Source organism: Malurus melanocephalus, unplaced genomic scaffold (assembly GCF_030028575.1).
Source record: "Malurus melanocephalus ecotype Western Australia unplaced genomic scaffold, MMel_1.1 scaffold_888, whole genome shotgun sequence".
NCBI lineage: Eukaryota > Metazoa > Chordata > Aves > Passeriformes > Maluridae > Malurus > Malurus melanocephalus.
The window spans coordinates 17542-37081 of NW_026624120.1; the positions used below are offsets into that span (position 1 = coordinate 17542).

The following is a 19540-nucleotide window of genomic DNA, read 5'->3' on the forward strand; positions in this document are numbered from 1 at the left end:
AAGGCTTTCAACCTGTTCACCCTTTTTATACACATTTTCTTGCTGATGTTCTGCTTCTGCATTTAATCTTGAATATTTTGACTTTTCTCCTGAGGCTCCTTATTCTTGTCTGGTAGATTCTAGCACGGATGTTCTATTTTCTTTTAGAAGAGATGTGAGCAATTTCTCTTCTGTTTCATGTTCACTCATTCTTGTTTTGCCTAAGTGTTTGTCAGTTGTATCATGCTCAAATTGAGGCTTAATTAGACTCTCTGAATAACCTGATGGGATTATCTGTTTATCCACCTCACCAGGAAAATCCAAAGATACCTGAAGGCATACCTGACTGACCCTTTCACAAAACTGACTGTTCTGCATCTTCCTGCCATTGTCACCATCTTCAGGCTGCACCGCAGGCTCCCCTGATGTTTCAAGACACTCTCTGTGGTTTAATATTTTCAGTGCTTTCTTCCCTTGAGAATTCTTTGTACCACATCCAGACTGTTTTGCCTTAAGTTCTTGATTAATTGTCTGCAGTCCCTTGACCATCAGGAGCAGGTCAGAAACCCTTTTTTCAAGTTCTTCCAGAGACAGATCGTCTATCTGAAGGCTTAAATGGTGTTGTTCTCCTAAACAGATACTCATATAAGATGCTTGATCTCCACAGAAAGATAGTGTTTCATCCTGGTGGTTTTTCATATCCTTAATCTGATCTCCTAAGATCTTCTGGAGATTCCTGTTACCTAAAACATCTTCCTCTAGTTGTCTTTTCAACATGAAGATATTGTTCAGTTTCACTTGCAAGCTATTGATACTATCTGACTCCTTGAAGGTCTTTATTGGAATAGAATAAATATTCTGTTCTTTCCTTAGAGCAAGAATCAACTTCTCATATTTAGCTTCTTTATTAGCTTTCAGAAGGTTTTTGTATTTACCCAGCAGGGTCTCTTGTGATTCCACACTGTTGTTAAGGCACCACGTGTTAAGGTGTCTTTCTTCTTTGGGATCCAGATATGATCTTGCTCCATACCCGTGACTTGCGGTGCTCTTTCCCTGCTTTTCTTTATGAGTTCAGCTAACATTTCGATTTTTTGGAAGAGTGTTTTAGCTGTAATGGGGGGAACAACCATTCCAGTCCCCTTATCTCCCCCGTTTTCTTTTGTTGTTGTTGTGTTAGCGCTCCTAGCAAATATTTTTCTCCACACTATATCGTGAAATTTATTGGCAGTTCTGGATCTTGTCTGTGTATGCTTGCAGTAGTGACACAGTCCATTATCTGGTTTAAGCTGCCCATTGATTCTCAGTAACAGTCACAGATGATGTAGGGTCTATACCTTTAAGAAGAGGCCGTAGCTTATCTAGGAGTTCACTGGGAATTCCCACCATGGGCCGCAACCATTGCAAATCTTAAAGTAATTTCTGGGTCTCAGTAAGGTGTTTATTTCAACTTTTAGGTGCAATTGCTTCTTCATCTCTTGTGCTTGCACAACATCAGCAGGCTTGAGAATCCTTTGTCGATGTGCTCTTTAAAAATCATCATGTTTTTCTGGTGTAACAATACTGTCTCTTAATGTCTAACCTAGGTATTTCTACGGTGCTGACAACTGGGTTTTCTCTGGAGCAATTACTAGCCCTTGTGGCATTAACGCCTCATAGATAGCTTGTACTTGAGAGCTGGAAAGCGGCTGCTCTTGGGCAAACAGAACATCATCCATGTAATGATCCTTCTCTATTCAGCGCAGGCAATGTAAATGCGAACCTCATTGTGTCTTGTGGATGTAGCTCAATAGTCTTGCACTAATTTATGTGTCTGTTCGAGGCTTTCTCTTTTTAGCGGCCATTGCTTCACAAAAGCTCAGTTTTTATCAGCGGGCACAGACGGACCGCACTGTCAGTGCTCTTTTCTGGGTAGTGCCAGCGGGAGTGCTCCGGCCATGCCGTCCTCCAGGCACGCTCCGGCAGCCGGCAGGGCAAGCCGCCTGCACGGGGGGAAGGGAGCCTGGAGGCAAGGCTTCTTCACTGGCTCTCGTGTTTAAAAGTCCTCGGATGGTTATTGTTTCTTCTCGATATTTTAGCATGTTGTTGTGCTTAGGTTGGTTACTTAAGCTTATAGTTAATAGCATAAGCCCTCCTGTGGARCTAATTCTTCTGTCTCCCCGTGTTTGTTTTTGTTACGGAGGTAAAAGTCTTTGTCATTCGTTCCAGAGGGACCAGTTGAGCAATCCTCTGGCTCTTCTCAATTCGTAATGGGGGGGAACGGGGTGTACACCATGATATAAATTTCTCCTATATAGTCCTTCCATGACTCCTGGCAGCAGCCAGCGCCAGAGCCGGGGCCGGGTCCGGGCGGCGGCAGCGGGACGGGGGTGCTCCGCGGCGGCCCCGCCCCAGCGGCAGCGACGGGGCTAGCTGGGCAGCCCGGCACCGGGCAGCCCCCCCACCGGCCCGGCCACGCCGCCCACCCCCGCCCGGCTGCGCTGGTGTCTCTGTGTGTGTGACAAGGACAAAGTGCCGCCGCTGCCGCRTRCCCCCCGCGGCTCCGCTCCACTCCCATGTGCAGCGGGACCACCGTCTGAGAAGGCTCGGGGGCAGTTTCACTAGCTGAAGGCGGCAGATTAACTGTAGGCACAGTAGGGGGTAAGAGGCACATTGCCGGTTTTTCTTCTGAGCTGCGTTAGCCTGGCTGAACGCCTTTTTCTCTGCCTGGCATTGCAACACCCCGTCACAAACCACCCTCCATAATCTTCCCATTCTTTCAGCCGTCTTGTCATCTTCTGATAAAGCATTCCAGATCTTACCACCAAGTTTTCTCCACTCCATACTGAGGTCTATACCCTTAAATTGCCGCTTTTTTAAAAAGCAAGTAAATAAAAATGCCGCTTGCCTTTTCATCCTGTGTTATCAGCCGGGACTCTCCAATGAGGTCGCCCAGGGCACGGTACCGGGTTCCTCTCTTTTGATACTTTTGCAGTTCCGTTTGCAGCCTTCCCAGGTTATATCGGCCGGGACTCTCCGATGAGGTCACCCAGGGCACGGTACCGGGTTCCTCTCCTTCGGTACTTTTGCTGTTCCGTTGCTGCCTTCCAAAGTTATATCGGCCAGGACTCTCCGATGAGATTGCCTGGGGCACGGTACCGGGTTCCTCTTTTTCGGTACTTTTGCCGTCCGTTTGCAGCCTTCCAAGGTTTCGGCGGCACGTGTTGTCGGCCGGGACTCTCCGATGAGGTCGCCCGGGGCACTGTACCTCGTTCCTCTCTTTCGGTACTTTGCCGTCCCCGCTGCTTTAAGGACCCGAACGCACTCGCCGCTCGACCGTGGTCAATATTGTTGCGCTCCGCGTAAACACTGCTTTCTCCGATCGCGTCGTGGTTCTTCGATCACGTCGGGGTCACCATTTTGTTGGAGCAGACCATTTRTCGTGCGGCGGGAGAAATGCACACGACCACCAGATGATGATCAGCATAACTCGTTTATTCAGTCAGCAACCACGGTTTTTATGCCCACATTTGCTAACGGTAATTAACCTTATACATATTACAGAAACTGAGCTCCTTATAGGCTGCTTTAGAAACAATACTTTGCCGTTAGCCTCACAAATTGGCGCCATCAAGTCGTTAAGTGAGCTTAACGATAGTCAGTTTCACTTGACAAGCAGCTGTCTCAGGAATTCCGGGACAAAAAGTCTCTGGTAACTTTCGGCTCCAGAAAGCTACTACTTGCAGCTGGCAGCTRTTAGCAGCTTTTAGTTATACTGAGATCGGATAATTCCAGAGTATTCTACATGTCCCTTTTCGCTTTAAGCAGGCTCACTACACATTCAGAGTTTTACAGTTTTGCAAAAGGCAAACCTCTTAGCACTTCTCCATGTGTCTTGGTAATGCAGTGGCACTGTTAGCTTCAGAGGTGCTCCCAGTAGAGAGTTATGGCAGTCCTTACACAATGTGGATCCCACTTTCCAGGAATCTCATTGAATGGTGTCTCAGGCCTCTGGCTGAGACATTCTAGTTACAACCATGATGACAAAAACCATGAGAAATTAAAGAATTTAAAATAAGGTAACTTGGACTCCTCCCTGCAGTCTGCAGCCATGGGAGCTGGTGTTAGGGCAAAGTCTTCCTGCACAAAAACAAAGTTACCCAGCTTGTAAGCTGCCTCAAGACTCTTGCCCATTTTCCTAATTACAGAGGAACAGACAAAGGTCAGATCCTTTTGAGTCTTTCCATGCCTGGGCCTTCTGCAGATGTAGGGAAATAAAAACAGATTCACAGCCCTCATTCTTACTTATGATCAAATCTAGGTTCAAATGCTTCATCACTCTTCATTTACATATCTGCTGTATTGAAGGCACTAGTATTTCAAGGGTTTGTTTTTCCCCTCCTGGCAGATGAACCAACCAACCAAATTATCAAAAGAATTCCATGAAAGAAAGATCATAATACATGGAATTTTTTTATGTTATAAACATTAAAAACAAATAGCCAATAATGATTCCTAGATTTTCTTTGTCATGCCACTACTCAGGAATGTCCCAGAAAAGGAAACTTCAAGCAGCCAATCAATTTTGCAACCCTGTTTTAACCTGCCTGTTACCAAGTGAGTTGTGAATGCCTCTTCTATTGACTTGCTTTAACATTACACCATTTATAACCCACTTGATTTTCATTAGAAACATTAGTACTGTTCAGGCTCGTTAACACACAGTTTTGTCCTTAGGTTTCAGCTAGTAACAGTCATCCCGAGTCTTCTAAAACTAAAATTCATATAGAAGGCTTCACATCTTGTTTATAGAAAATCTTTTGGATCTTTTGCTTGAAAACATTTTATTTAGTTGGTGGACTAAAAAATCACTTTTGTCATGCTGCTGCTAGTTGAATATCACTAGCAGCGTCTCAAAAGTCAGTTTTGGGGGCAGAATACTTGAGCAAATTCTCGCTTTGTTGCTTTCAAAACCATGGAAACTAAAATCAGAAGTCTAATGCTTACTGAGACTTCCAGAAACCTTGCAATCAAACCCAGGGCTAACAGCAAGGGATAAGATAGGCTTTAGGACAGTTACCACATTTGTTAAACCAGAAGTAAAAGCCAAGTAAGCAATCAATCAATCAATCAATCAATCAATCAATCAATCAAGTCAGTGATTCCCCACGTCTAAATAAGAGCAGTCTACAGGTACAATATAGCCTGGACCCAAAGCTAATAATTTATTGTTGGTCTAGTCTGCCTCCAAGGGCCAAGGAGAGATTAATTATCACTGTTTGGCAGTTGGAACTGACTGGACTGTGTTGCAAGACCTCTAGAGAATTTGATAGTGACATGTTTTGTGATAGCATCCAGGCTCCCAATCACACCAGGTGTTCACTGAAACAACGTTTTCCATTTGCACAAAACTAAAGGCTGAAAACTGACCTAATCTGGAGGTCAGGTCACAACATGTAAAAAACCCAAAGATTAAGCTGCCTTTTAATAAAACTTACAGTAAATACAATCAAGGTGATAAACTTAAACTTCACTGGTGCTGAAAGAATCCTCTAGTTGGTTTGCAAAGACGAAGAAGGCACAAAAGGTTAAAGAATGCTTTTATTCAGCTTTCACAGTTCTAAACAGTAAACATAACTAACAATCCACCAATGATACCAGAGAACACAGTCCTGGTATCAGTAAAATGTATACTGTTTAAGGCACTGGTAGTGTGAAGAAAAAAAAGGCAGAACAGGGATTGCTCTTTCTTAATAAGAATTTGAGTCTATTATGAATATGTGGTTGCTATTCACACGCTACATTCACAAACAAATGTTTGTGACAGGAATCAGTGGCTTCCCTACTCTGATTCTAGAGCAAGTATTGCTTTTCTTTGGAGAGAAATCAATTGTTAACATACTAAAATAAACCAAAACACAAATTACTTCAGCAGTATGGCTTTAAGACCCTGTATTTGGTTACAATATAGCAAACCAAGTTAAATAACAGCATATAAGTGCCATATACTTTCATTTTAAAAGAAGCAGTTTTACAATATAAAAATTAGTTTAGAACATACTAAAGCCAGTTTTTGTACAAACATTTTTACAAACTGAATTACTAAAAAAAATTCAAGAACATATTAAATATGAATCATACTTTACATGTTGTATGCATAAAATTACTTATCTTGATGATRTAAATTTAGAACACTACATAATTTTTAAAGCTGGCATTTATATGCTATTGAAATGCACACATCAGAAATAATGAAGTGTTAGTTGTGCTAAAATCCTTAAGAGTCACTTTTATATTTGCCAAATTGATGCACAGTGACTTAGCTTTCTAAAGGAGCCACAGTGACCTCCCGTGGCCACTTAAGAAATCCCCGTCCATAACCTTTTTTTTCCATTTTGTACATAACATTCCACACAAACGCTAATAAACTTAAAAGGTGCAACACTGGTTTTGCGCCTGGTCCAACTACGCCAGGAAACCACAGTATTTCTATCAGAAAGGAGCAGAAAGGAGCACAGCCTTCACACAATCTGGCTCCTGGTCACAAAAAAGTCAGGTGTCCTCTCGGATTTATCAAGAAATTGTTCCATAACCTTTCACAGAACTGTTTAATAGATGTTCAATATTAGGCTTCCAAATACATAACTTCAGCTTTTGAAAGAGCAAATGAAGGAAATGTAAATTGGTGCTGTCGGAACCAAGTCCAAAGCAGAACACAGGTGAAGTTGCTCAAGACTTTTAAATGTGTGTCAAGTTCATTGGTATACAAAGCCCAAAAACATAATAAAAAGAAACCAAGGGGAGCAAAAGAATCCAGAAGTCATTTAAGTGCCTTCTTCCATTGTTCTGAAGGGATGCAACCAACAGGAACAAAACACTGTCTTCTTATGTCATGAACAGATGAACAATGTGAAAACAAAAATCACAGTAGTAAATGACTCTCATCTGCAGAGCAGTCATTAACACTTACATTCTTCCACTGCTTATAAATCTTCTCTGTTATATCCAACTTTTTTTCCATTACGTGACTCCTCTGTGTTAGGTGCCAGCCATGTGAAATACACCTTCACTGGATCGATATTCCAATGCTTGTGAAATGATATGGGAATTTGGTGAGAAAGGTAGTCTTTTGGGTAGTCCATTGGCCTTGCCTAAGATGGAAGAATAAAGCAAAAGCACCAGGACTTAATGATCAATAATAATTTTAAAAAGAGAAAGTATGATTGCTCAATGGCCTCTGTAACCTAATAATGTGGCACTGAYAAAAATACACAAGAGGGTAACAAAGGGGATTTTACATAATTCTGTTAAATCAGTTGACAAGGTATTAGTTTAAATCTTCAACTCACACTGCAGTCATCATGCCATGAATGAGGTAACACTGATATTACATATGTCCTATTTCTCAGGATGAAACAGTCACTATGCATGAAATCAAGCGATAAACAGTGTAGCTGGTATAGAATCTTTTTAAATATGCAGTTTTGGCTCAATAATGACAAAATTATTTTAAGCAATATTCTCTTCCTCTTAATGAGAATTGTCAGTATTGCCAGTGTGATTGTAGGGTTCTGACAGGGCCATAAGCAGCCAAAATATATGGAGTTTTATGGTAGAGAAAGATTCCAAACATAGGATACATTGTGATGCCAGAAAACGGAGCTGTTATTCTTTATCACACTCCATCAAACCAGGAGAGTTATGACACAGCTACAGGATGCAGCTGCTGTCCTAATGCACCACACGTGTTCCATTTTCTCTGGCAGTTTAATGACACGTAAGTGCACCATTACATAAAAATATCACACCTGCAGTGGTCCCTGGTAAAACAACTACATTTTGCCATTAGAGTTTTTGTAAAGAAACATGCATGGAAGGCAAACATTTGTGTTTCACATCAAGGAAAAAGAAAACCAAACAAGAAGAAAATTGAGTGATTTGGATAACAAATAATTGATTCGATGCTTAAGCTGGTAACTGATTCAATACTGCACGCTTCACTTGCTTATGGTGGTATTTATGAATTCTTCATGCAGTTCTGAATATACCCCAGTCATAAAATAAGGCAACATATTTTGACATTATAAAATCTGAATATGTCTTTTTGGTATTTAGCTTTTTTAATTCTGATATTTAAACCATGGAATGCTTATTTTTAAAAATTCCCCTGGAAAAATCAAGAGGGAGCCTATATTCCTCAGGAAGACTTTTGAAAAACACTTTGAACAACATTTATGTTTCAAGAACTTGAATAATTTACTTTGGATAGCAACCACTTTAATATATCTGATACAAAAGATTTTTGCTGTTTGAAAATCTATCACCTTTTAATGGAGCTACAGACAAAATCCTAGTGTTTCAATTTTAAAATAATGATATCTACTCTAATACCTATAACTTTTTTTTTCTAAAATTTGTATTTGGTGTTCAGAAAAGCCAAATATATTGCCTTTGCCCAGATTTTATATTTAAGACCACAGTTCTGGCTACTACTCAACATGGGAAGGTTCCTGTTCTCTTTAAGGGTCTCATCATATCAAATAGATCACAGAATATGCAGGTATCTACCTCAGCATGTAGGCAGCAGAAAACCAGTAAGAGTGGGCAAACACATCACAGACACTCAAGGAATGAAATATCTTTGCTTATGTTTCATAATCTGTATCTCAGTACAATTTTAGATTGACTTACTTCAAGGAACATCACACATCATAATATTTCAGTCAAGACCTTAAAAGTTATTTTCAGGTTGACAGAAAATCCAATTTATTTTTATTTTATTTTAAAAATATTTGTTACACAATAGTGGAATTTGTAGAATAAGCACATTCAATTTTTATTCAGTGGTTTCCCCCTTCAGGGTTAATTTCTGTTTGAGGGATGTTAAATTAGAATTTGTTGTAAGAACCAGTAAAAACAAATTACAAGTGAAATGCAATTTTTTTACAAGTGGAAAATCAAACTGCTAGGATTTCACTTTCGAAGTGATTCAATATTGAATGTACACCGTTACGGATTACAAGGAGGTGCTATGTTTTTTTTGAATAGGGATAAATTTGGAAAATGAACTCTGTTCTGACCCTCCTTCAATCAGGTTGGTTTGGGAYTTTTTAACACCTTTGCAAGCACAAATTATTCAATAACTGTTGTTTTTCTAATCTGCATGACTTGTTTTCTTTCTATACTGAAAGAAATAAGCAATGATAAAACCGCAGACTAAAAAGTTACGACACTTTTATATGACCAAGCATTTAAAATGTTGAATAGTGTGTTCTCAGTCTTCCCATTCCTCTAAACAGTAATCAGAAAGAGAATTTCAACGTAGCAAAAGCTGACAATTTAAATAAGAAACACCCCCCTCAATTGACAGCTGCTTTAAACTACACGGCAATTTACTGATTCTCAAGTAGCTTATTATCTTATTCTCAAGTCATATTCAGATACCCAGGTCTTCCCAGTTTTTTAGCTAGATTAACACCTGAAAAACATCAAACATTACACTGATTTAAATGCTGATTTTTTAAAAAGAGTTGTGCACTGGTTGGGGAAAAAGCTTTTGTGCTTCTTGTTCATACCATGGAAGATTTGGTTCACTTGGTTTACAAAGAAGAAAATCTCTATAGCCTCAATGCATCATGTTTTCCACTGTGATACTACAGTTAGCTTGTAAAACACTGTGGCATACAGAAACAAAATTCAAATCTACTCCAGCCCTTTTCCCCCAAACTCACACAAAACTTTTGTTTTGTGAGTTCTCTTTCCCATGTGCTAGTATAGAGCAATTTATCATATTTATGCCATTCTTCAGAATCCACCACAAAAGTAATACTTTCATATTTTATATTTTCACTAATGAGATTATTTCAGCATAGTAAATACTGAAACAACACAAAAAATTAGGTAAGTAGAGCAGGGAGATTTACTGAAAAATTTCATAGTCAGTTCTCCAATACCTGAAGAAAAAGGTTCTGTATTGTAGGCTTCTTCACATAGAGGACATATGATAACTGTTCAAGCAAGCTTCTAATTCAATTTGTTTTTTCAAATTCTCACTTCTGACTGCACTTTTAATAAAATGCACTTATAGGTGAGCTGAAATATCATATCAACTAGCAAAGCATTGTAGTAATCCATGGTATGAGAATGTACTTATTTGCTTGATCAGTCTTGTTCTGCTGAGAACCAAGGTAAAGCAGCAGCATCATTGGTTAGTGTTATTACATATTGATTAGATTTCAATGTTTATGACAGCTTGATGTGTATACTTAAAAAATGAAATTTTTAAGATTTTTAATACTCAAAAATAGCTCTCTGACCTGATGAAAAAGTGGACTGTGTGTTATAGGGATTCCTAAGCCACTGAAACACATCCCAAGGACCATATCATCAGGGGCATCCATGCTGTAACACCGGCATTTGCTAGCAAGTAGTTTCTGAACAGCTGCTCTGCTGAAAACCATCCTGAATTAGGAAAAAAAAAAAAAAAGTTAAATGTTGTCATGGTTTTGCTTGGTCCAATTTTTGGTGGTGGGGGATGGGGATCAAGAAACCACAAAGATGGCTGCTGTGAGAAGTCCTAGGGGTGTCTCCTTCTTCTTCTTCTCCAGCAAAGRGAGYCCTGCCCCMCTCCTGTGTTTCAGAGACAACCCATCATTGGTTCTGAGGTTGATGGACAGGCTGACCATCAGGCCTGGGCCAATTACACAGGATAGTTACACCTCTGTGATGACGTATTKTGTAGTATTTAAGAAAGAATTCATAACAAGATAGTTGCGGCCGCCATGTTTAGGTTAGTTGATAGCATGTAGTCTTAGTATCTTGCACTGAAAAAAAAAAAAAACCAGAGCAGGAGGGTGAGGAGATGTAAGAAGAAAAATGGAGACACCTCAAGATCACAGAACAGTAAGGAGAAGCTGTGCCCTTGCTGTGGTTCTCGGACAAGCTGGAGGAGATAAGTTGTTCTTGAAAAGGACTTTTYCCATCATATTGAGAGAGAGACCTGTATAGAGAAGTAAAGCAACCTTGCTGTGAGAGAAAAAAACCCTGGCCTTTTGAGGACCRGACTGKTTTTGATTATGAAGCCAAGAAATAGAGAAGAGGTTTGCTCCTCCCACGAAGTTTTGATGTAGAAGAAGCTGTGTTTGGTGTTCTGCCAGGAGGTTTGTGATAATCGGACTCACGTCGCTAAAAAAAACAACATGGGCTTTGAAGGACATTTCTTTYCTTTTCTCCTGCGAGGTAAAGAAGTTCCTTTCTGCTATTAGCAGTTTTACACTGACTGTTTCTCAGAAAAGGACACATCCCACAGCTGGAGCTGTAAGAATGTTGTATCCTACAACGCTTGGACAACAGCTGAGTGTTTTGATCTGTGTTAGACTTTCATTCTCCTGCCCCCGTGTGTGAGGGACAACATGGGAGGGGTGGAGATGGGGGGACTTGGAAAAAGAGATGGGTCCCTGGGAAAGTGTAACAGGTGTCTTAAAATGCCCATTTTATTTTTTCTTCTCTTTGTAAATATCCCTATCTTTGTTTTTTCACCCAGTGCCATTCTTAGTAGTGTGTAGTAATAAATCTATCTTGCAACTTAAGTTATGCAGCCTGTCTGACTCTTTGTGGAGTACATAGGTATCTTTCTTCCAATTATGTTTATCTCAAAGCCATAAATTTTCGTGTTAATTGGGTTTTCGCTCTCCCTTCTCCCTCTTCGGTGGGGAGGAGGTGAGGGAACGTCCTGGGCACAGTTCAAACCACGACATTTCTGGTGCATTGGCTGGGAAAGAAAATTCCAAGGCTTTAAACCCACGACAAATGTATAATAGCTACTAAAAACGTCAAATAATTGTAATTAATAAATATTGCCAAAAGATTTAAAGCTGCAAGACCAAATGTAGCCCACTGATACAACACATGTGAAATTCAAAATCTGAGGGGTCAGAGCTGTCAAACAGTGCAAGAGTCATCCTCTGGAAGATAATTACTTTATATACTGAAAAATACCCATTGTTGTTACTCCAACAATAACTCAGCTCTCAGCATTTTTACGACAGCTGATAACTCCTCCTAAATTTGGCCTGGACTCAAAAGGGAGGCTCTCCTCTATCTTACTCAAAGTAAGGGAGAAGAGCTGGGGACATGTCATCAGCATGTGTCACTACACAGTAGCTGTGAGGTAAATTGGACACATTTGGGGAAAACATCACTGATTCTGTCAAACTGATTTATGTGGTAATTTAAAATGTTTGCACTCAAAACAGGAACTAATGTAGATCTCAGTAGGAGCCGGAATAAATAAATTACCCTCCTCCACCAGTGATGTAACTGTATCCTCCTGTTCCCAAGCCGTAGCCATAGCGCTCTCCAACAAACAAAGGTTCATTGGGGTCATAGCAGCTAAGCAATTTTCGGAGTCTGAAGATACTGTAATGTGAAAAGCCATTGAAAAAAATATTGTAAACATTCCTTTTGGAACAGACATTGCTACTCCAAACAGCATTCTGTTTAATAGCATAAAGACAACAGGAGAAATTCAGAAATTCTACCCAAATCACACACACCCACTCTCTACCACGAACGACAAATTTCTGTTAAACAGAAATTTATGATGGATTATTTACTGAGATATGACTGCTGAATTCGGTCAAATGATGAACCAGTTAGCTTAAAATACTTTTTTGAAGTAGGCAGTTTGTCAGCAAAACTGCATCTCATCTCAGAGAAAACATGAAACAATACTTTCCAAGCAATGTTAATATCTTTGCAAGTTACCGATGAACATTTACAAATTAAAAACTAAAAAGCAGATTCAGTTATATGAATATTGCATTATCTACAGTTATATCCTCTTCCTATTTCTTCTTCTGTCATTTGTTTAATGTAAGGTATTGTCTTGAATCACTGTTAATGACCATTGATCATTGGTCAGTGTACCTTTTTTTCAGTGTCAGGTTTTATGAGAATGGGATCTAATTTTCCAAACAAAGGCAACATCCTGAACACCATTGTGGGTTGCTCAGGCAACTGACCTGAGCTCATGGAACCTTCCTTCTGACACATTCATGTGAGGAATATATTTTAGAAAGAGCATTAGCAAATGATGAACTCAATCAACTCAGACAGACTTACACTGTGGAATCACAAAATGTGGTATATTCAGACTATATTATTATGTGATAACACGAACATGCACAGGTTTTACCAAGTTACAAGATTACATTGTTTTTAATCTCCATCAAAGAATACTGAAGGAAAGTGACTGCTTTTTTCATAAAGGAATATAAACCTACATAACTAATAAAATAACAGTATCTCTGAAATACAGAGGAATAGCCAAATAYTACTAAATCTCCTACTGATATGAACAGTGGTAACTCCTGAAGTAATGCAATATATACCTTATCAGTGTGTCATCATCCACTACAACTAACCAAGGGGTTCTGGGAGAAGTATGATTCAAAAACCTTTCCAAGATGGCAAAAGTTTTCCCACAATGACCTAAAAAAGAGAAATTAACAGAATATACACTTAAACAAAATAGGAATTGGGTTAAAAATAAACTTTTTTTACAGCTACACCTGCAAAGATGTTGGACAATACTGGACAAACAACTACTCTTTATTTATGAGCTGTAAAAATGAAGACACTAGGATAGAAGTATGTTCTGCAAAATACTCCAAGATTATTCGTAGCATTTCATCATGCTTCAGGGAGATCCATTGCTTATATATAAGTATTTAAATCTATGTTAATCCACTGTATTCATCACTGGCAACTCAGATCCTCATCACTGCCTCCAACATTTATCACAAGATTATAATGAAGTTCAGAGGTAAGACACCCCTTAATAGTGGAGAAGTGAAACACCCCTGTTCAGAATGAGCAGGACAAGAGAAACAGGAGTTTCAGACTTCTGCTGAATCTTCTTTAGATCTCAGACAAATCTAATTGCAGTCAGTCTTAATTCATCATAGTTGGTTGTCTAAAGTAATTATCACAATCAATTACAATTACTAAACAATCATTCAAAATAACAATATCCCATCTAAAGTCACTTCCAGTTAAAATATTTTTGAGAAAAATGCAGTAACTCTATGCTTAAGACATGAAAGAAGTCCTCACTTTGGTGATTTTGTGAGACTGTGAACTTAATGCAGATCAATTTGTGAACATTTATGAAATTACAGCCTAGATTTCTATATTATATTCTATCACAAAACATGGAAGCTCCCTGGTATGACTAAAATTACTGGGCATGGCTTCTACAAATGATCCACACGTGCCCAGGAGGCCTGCTGCCTCCTGAAAACACTCGATTRCTCATGTCCCACTTCATCCATGCACATAGAAATCCCTGCCTATTCTCTCTCTGCCTCCAACAGACAAAAAACAAGGGGCAGAAATAACCCAGAGATCAGAACAAGTGGCCTAGCAAGCCAGATAAAGCTAACAGACCACTCCTTGACACCTCTAACTCAGAATGTAGTAGATTTCAATTTAAAAGTGCTCTCATTTTGTCATGAAAAATCCAAAGGGAATTATCTACAAAAACATAGGCAGGAAATTATTTTCTTGTTTTGAAGAAATGTTATACCTAAAAATGTTTCTCAGCAGAACAAGACCATCAGCCTAAGAACAGACCAAATCAAGAGAGAAAAATGAAAATTAATAAACTCAGGAAAGCCACCACATCCATGGCCTTTTTGCTACTCAAACACAAAGTAAATTAATTAAATGCCTATTATTTGCCATAAAAAGTTGTTTCAATCTCAATATTTAGTTTTTGTGCTCAAATCAAGACATGCAAGGAACAAGCATATAATATCTGAATACTATATGGCAAGTAGTTTATGCTCAGTAACTTTGGCACTGCCTGAGGTATTTTAAATAAATAAAATAAATAAAATAAATAAATAAATTTATGACTTCTTCACTGTTGATGATCTTACTCAAAATAATAAATAACTGTAGAGTTATCACTCTTACCCCAAGTTATAACACCAATTTTTTTCTCTTGGAATATATCAGTGTACCATGCATTTATAATCTCGGTGTTTAGGTTTCTGCTAAAAAGAACATGTTGTCTACACAGGGGTACTCTGAATGAACTCTCCATCCATCTCCTGGGTCAAAAGCATCCTTTTAATTTAGGCTGCACAGGTGTGTGATGGAGATACAGAATTTCTAAATTACATACTTGACATGAAAGACAAATATCATCCATAAAATTTAACTTCTTTAGACAGTTGTTTGTGAAAAACTGCCAAGAGTCAATAGCTCACCTCTGTCAGTGTTAGGTACACCTAAATCTACAGTAGGAATGGAGATGTCTGCATAATCACTGTAGTATTCAATAAGGGCAGCTTCTCTTTCCCAAGTCTGCTTTACAACTGGTACTGCAAAACAAGGATTGACATTCAAACACAAGCAACTTGATTAGAACTGATACTTGATCTGAATATTCATGGTAACCACTTTTTGTTAGCCACACATTGCTTCACATGGTAATAAAAATGCAGCTTCAAATACAGCATCATGATTCTAAATGTTCATTCTATTTTCTTTCCTATAATATTTAGATTGAAAAAAAATACATTTTAATGGAAGCCAGTCAGGATAGTTTTATTTAAATTATAAAAATAATTCTATTAAAATATGACTATAGTTTCATAATACTATTATTCATAATAATAATTGAAAACTGTGATATTTACATTTTGGCTAACCAAAGCATGGAATTCACTGCTTTTACACTTGCTATGGTAGGCTTCATAGTACACATCAGCACGAATACTATCAGAGATCAGTCTTGCCAGTTGAAATGCCACATTTTCATCCAGCTGTGCAGAGTATAACATATTCTGAATCAGAAGCAGACCAAATGCACCTTTTGAAATACTACACTTATATTACACACATCCTATATGACAGCAACATCATATAATTGCCCAAAAGCACCTGTCTCTGGAGACACACTCACGTGGAATTTTATACCTATTCATTACAAATGTATAAATATTTTTTGTTTCATTTACAAATAAAAAGTATTTGTATAGTTTATAAGCATCACACAACCAATTTTGATCCCATGGAGATTCTATTCAAAGGATGACTGTTTAATGCTTTTTTAAAAAAGCAATCTTCTTCTTACCAGTTTGCCATTTCACATCAACATTTAAAATTGATCACAAAATTGTAATAATAATGCTATGAATGTTTAAATTACATCCAAAAGTTAATAAATTATGGGTAACACAAAAAAAATCCAACACCTACAGGTGTTTAGAAAAAAGCTTTCAGATTGAAACAATGATCTCTGTTCCATCCTAAAAACAAAGAGGTCAGCCTAGATAAGCAAGTACTCTGAAACACTGCATTCTGCTGTTAATGTTTCTCTGCTTTGTGTTCTCTGACAGCACCCAGGAGGTCTCACCTGTAGCAGGCAATGCTTTAAATGGAGGAAATATTTATATAAATTCTCTTTGCTGCTGGACAACTCTGATGCCTTTGAAGAACTCCTTTCAGCCCCTTGCTAGAACCATCCATCACCTAATTTGATATTTGCTGCCTACTTAGTTGCTCACTTCCCTCTACCCTGATGACATAGGATTCATTATTCTTGATTGACCAACAGTCAGCTTGAAAAAGCTAACTTTTAGTTCATTTTAGTGTTAAGACAGAGCAAAAACAACTTTATGCACTAATGGAAAGGCTTGATTATTTGGGGGAAAGAAATCACTTATGTAGCATTTTGCAATGCTCCATACTGCATTTAGAAGTTTTTTTAAGCAATGTAAAAGTGCTCCCATTTTATCATGAAAAGTCCAAAAGAAATTATGTACAAAAAAAAAAGGATAGGCAGGAAATTATTTTCTTGTTTTGTGGAAGTGTTCTACTTAAAAATGTTTGTCAGCAGAATAAAACCAGAAAGGTTTCAGAAAACAAGGCCCCAGAACAGAAGCATCACAGACACACAAAAGTATCCAACCTTCCCCTGGCAGAAGAGATGCACCTGTGAAGGTTGTTTAACCTTTCTCCAAACAAGGACCTGAAACCCAGCAGGATACTTTAACACACAGAAATATTTGCTATTGCAGACTGAGCTTCTCAATTTCTTTGATGGAACTCCCCTTCCTCCTATAAATGAAGAAAAGTTCGCTGAAGCAAGGACTTGAGTCTCATCTCAGTTAAAAGGTCTAGCAAGGGGGCTGTTAGCAAAGGTGTCTTTTTTTGGCACTGCTTCTCCTGATGGAAGTTTCACCATCAAGACTAAAGTCTACTGTAAATTGAATCCCACAATACTTTGTAATTTCTAGTAAATTGTATATTCCAAAGAAAATTATATGAAATTTTTGACTAGGTGATGATGCAAATATTTATCAACATGTATTAATACTTGTGATCACACCAAATTTTTAATACCACTAAAGATATTTAAAGGTCAACTCTGAGCTCTTAATGACATTTTGTGCTACTTCTAGAACCCTGATGCATGTTTGTAGTCTTGAAATTTTTATAACCACAGATGGTATGTGAAAGAAGAAGAGTTGTATCTGAAGTAAATTCTGAGGTAAATTTAGCTGCTTGTAGAAGCACATCAATTTCCTAGCTTTCATGTTGCACTAATGTAGTTTTTGGCATACAATAAAGAATGACTTACCAGGTAAAAAAGAGCTCTCTGAAGCGGGCATCCATTAACCTTTCAAAATCTTGAGTAAGATTATCCTCTATTGCACAACGCTGGAAACTGTGAGGAAAGTTTAACAATTTTCCTCAGTCTTCAACAGGTGTCTCTTGAAGGATGTTTATGCTATCCTTTTGAGGCCTTATGTTACTTTCTAACTTTCTAGGTTGTTTTTTCTTTTTTATAAATGTTGATGTTAAAAAATTAACATGGATCCAGGAAGGAGAACTCTTCAGTGAACTCCAATTACAGGACAGTCAATTTTGTTTTGTCAAAAGCTACTTTAAAAATAACCTCACAATTAGGTAATCAAAATGTGCCTTCATCAAGTGCAGTAGCATTAATTTAAAAAATCCTATAAATCTTATTATGAAAAAAACCCACCTGTTCTTAACCAGACTTAGTTAAGAAAGGAGATTTTGTTTTCATCCTGTCCTGTGACAATAGGTGTGGAAAAACCCTCCCAATATATGGTAGAACTACTAACCATTATTTCATTTTCAATTTTTTTGCCAATTATAATCACTTCAAAATACATTTATAATCAAACTAAGCCTAATGGTGACAATATTATGTACTTGGAGTCTTAGAGAGCACACAAAATTCAAGTACATTCCTGGAAATAAATCTCTCACTTATTAATAAAATGTCTAGAAGCAAACTAGAACAGACTGGTAGGTGGCATCAAGTAGGTGGGGAGTGTCTTCTGTTAAACTAGTGGATTTAGAATTTTTCCCTCCAAGTTTTGTTGAGACTTCATCTCCCTCAACTTAGCTGAGCATTACCAAGTATTAGCAGAAACTGAGAGTCTGTGTCTTTGTTTTCTGTGCCTCTGAGAAGGAAGTTAACGCTCCCGTGTCTTGTTGGGCTGTGCTGGGGCTTTTTTGTTTTCTGCTTTTAGCATGGTGACTATCATTGCTTGTGTAACTACAATTTTCAGATGAATTTTCAGATAAAACATTCTATAGTGTTTCACACACCCTTGATCTGCGCCACTGGTTGGACAAAGAACTACGTATGACCAGATTTCTAGAAGGGACACATCTTCCCATTCCAAGATAAAAAAACATGTGCACATGGAACAGCCAGAAGTAATGTGACAGCATAAGCTATTCAATCTTTTACTGGAGAGGATGGCAGGACAAAAGGAAGGAGGAGATGAGGGACCTTTCAGCTTGCTCAAATTTCTAAATCAGCCACCAAAGAGCTGCACAATTGCCACTGCTAGTACAAAGAAGAGAAGTGAAACAATTATCTGGGGGGAATTCACTGAAAGGTATTAATAGCTGCTGTATTAATTCATATTGCAACCATTCCAATTTACAACAACATGCTAACTTTAGGCATATTTCAATTTAGGTATTCAATTTCAAGCTTTTTACTAACAGAGACTAATGATGAAACAATTTTTTTATCTTAACTGTTTCACAGCACTTCTGAGGACTCTGAACAGCAAAAAGAAAATCACTTGAAGAATAAGCTTTTTATAATTACAAAACTTTCCTGTTTCCCAGTTGATTTTGCAAACATTTAGTCCAAAGAGCTACAGAGAGAGCATGTATCAGCTTCCTTTTGAAATATTCATTTCATGAACTATATTGCATAGAACTACTACCTTGACCAGCCAACAACTTACTTCTGTCACCATGAAATTTTCGACATGTTTTTACAGCAACAAAAACATCTTCCTTATTCACTGGCTCTCCCTATATGAACAGAACAAAAAATATTCTTTTAAGTGCAGATTGTGCCTGTAGTATTTTATAGTATATGTATGTCCATACATATGATAAAACAGAAAATACAATTTCATTGTATAGCCTATCAAGCAGAATAGTGTTCTAGTGACACATCAGGAAGTACATTTTTATCTCTCAAAAAAAAAAGGCATTTGTTGTTTAAAATTCC

General features: G+C 38.1%; 1 protein-coding gene across 1 annotated transcript in view; it reads right to left on the reverse strand.

The window, feature by feature from the left end:
* Nucleotides 1–3153: 3153 nt before the first annotated feature.
* The window catches only part of B3GLCT (beta 3-glucosyltransferase), a 51943-nt gene continuing 35556 nt past the window's right edge, over nt 3154–19540 (reverse strand). Inside the window, exons 10-15 of the mRNA XM_057385923.1 lie at nt 19269–19338; nt 15231–15344; nt 13347–13446; nt 12253–12372; nt 10272–10416; nt 3154–7106 (exon numbers count right to left, since the gene is read on the reverse strand). Coding sequence (XP_057241906.1) covers nt 6939–7106; nt 10272–10416; nt 12253–12372; nt 13347–13446; nt 15231–15344; nt 19269–19338 — 717 coding nt within the window. The 3' untranslated portion in view covers nt 3154–6938. The remainder of the gene's footprint in view (nt 7107–10271; nt 10417–12252; nt 12373–13346; nt 13447–15230; nt 15345–19268; nt 19339–19540) is intronic.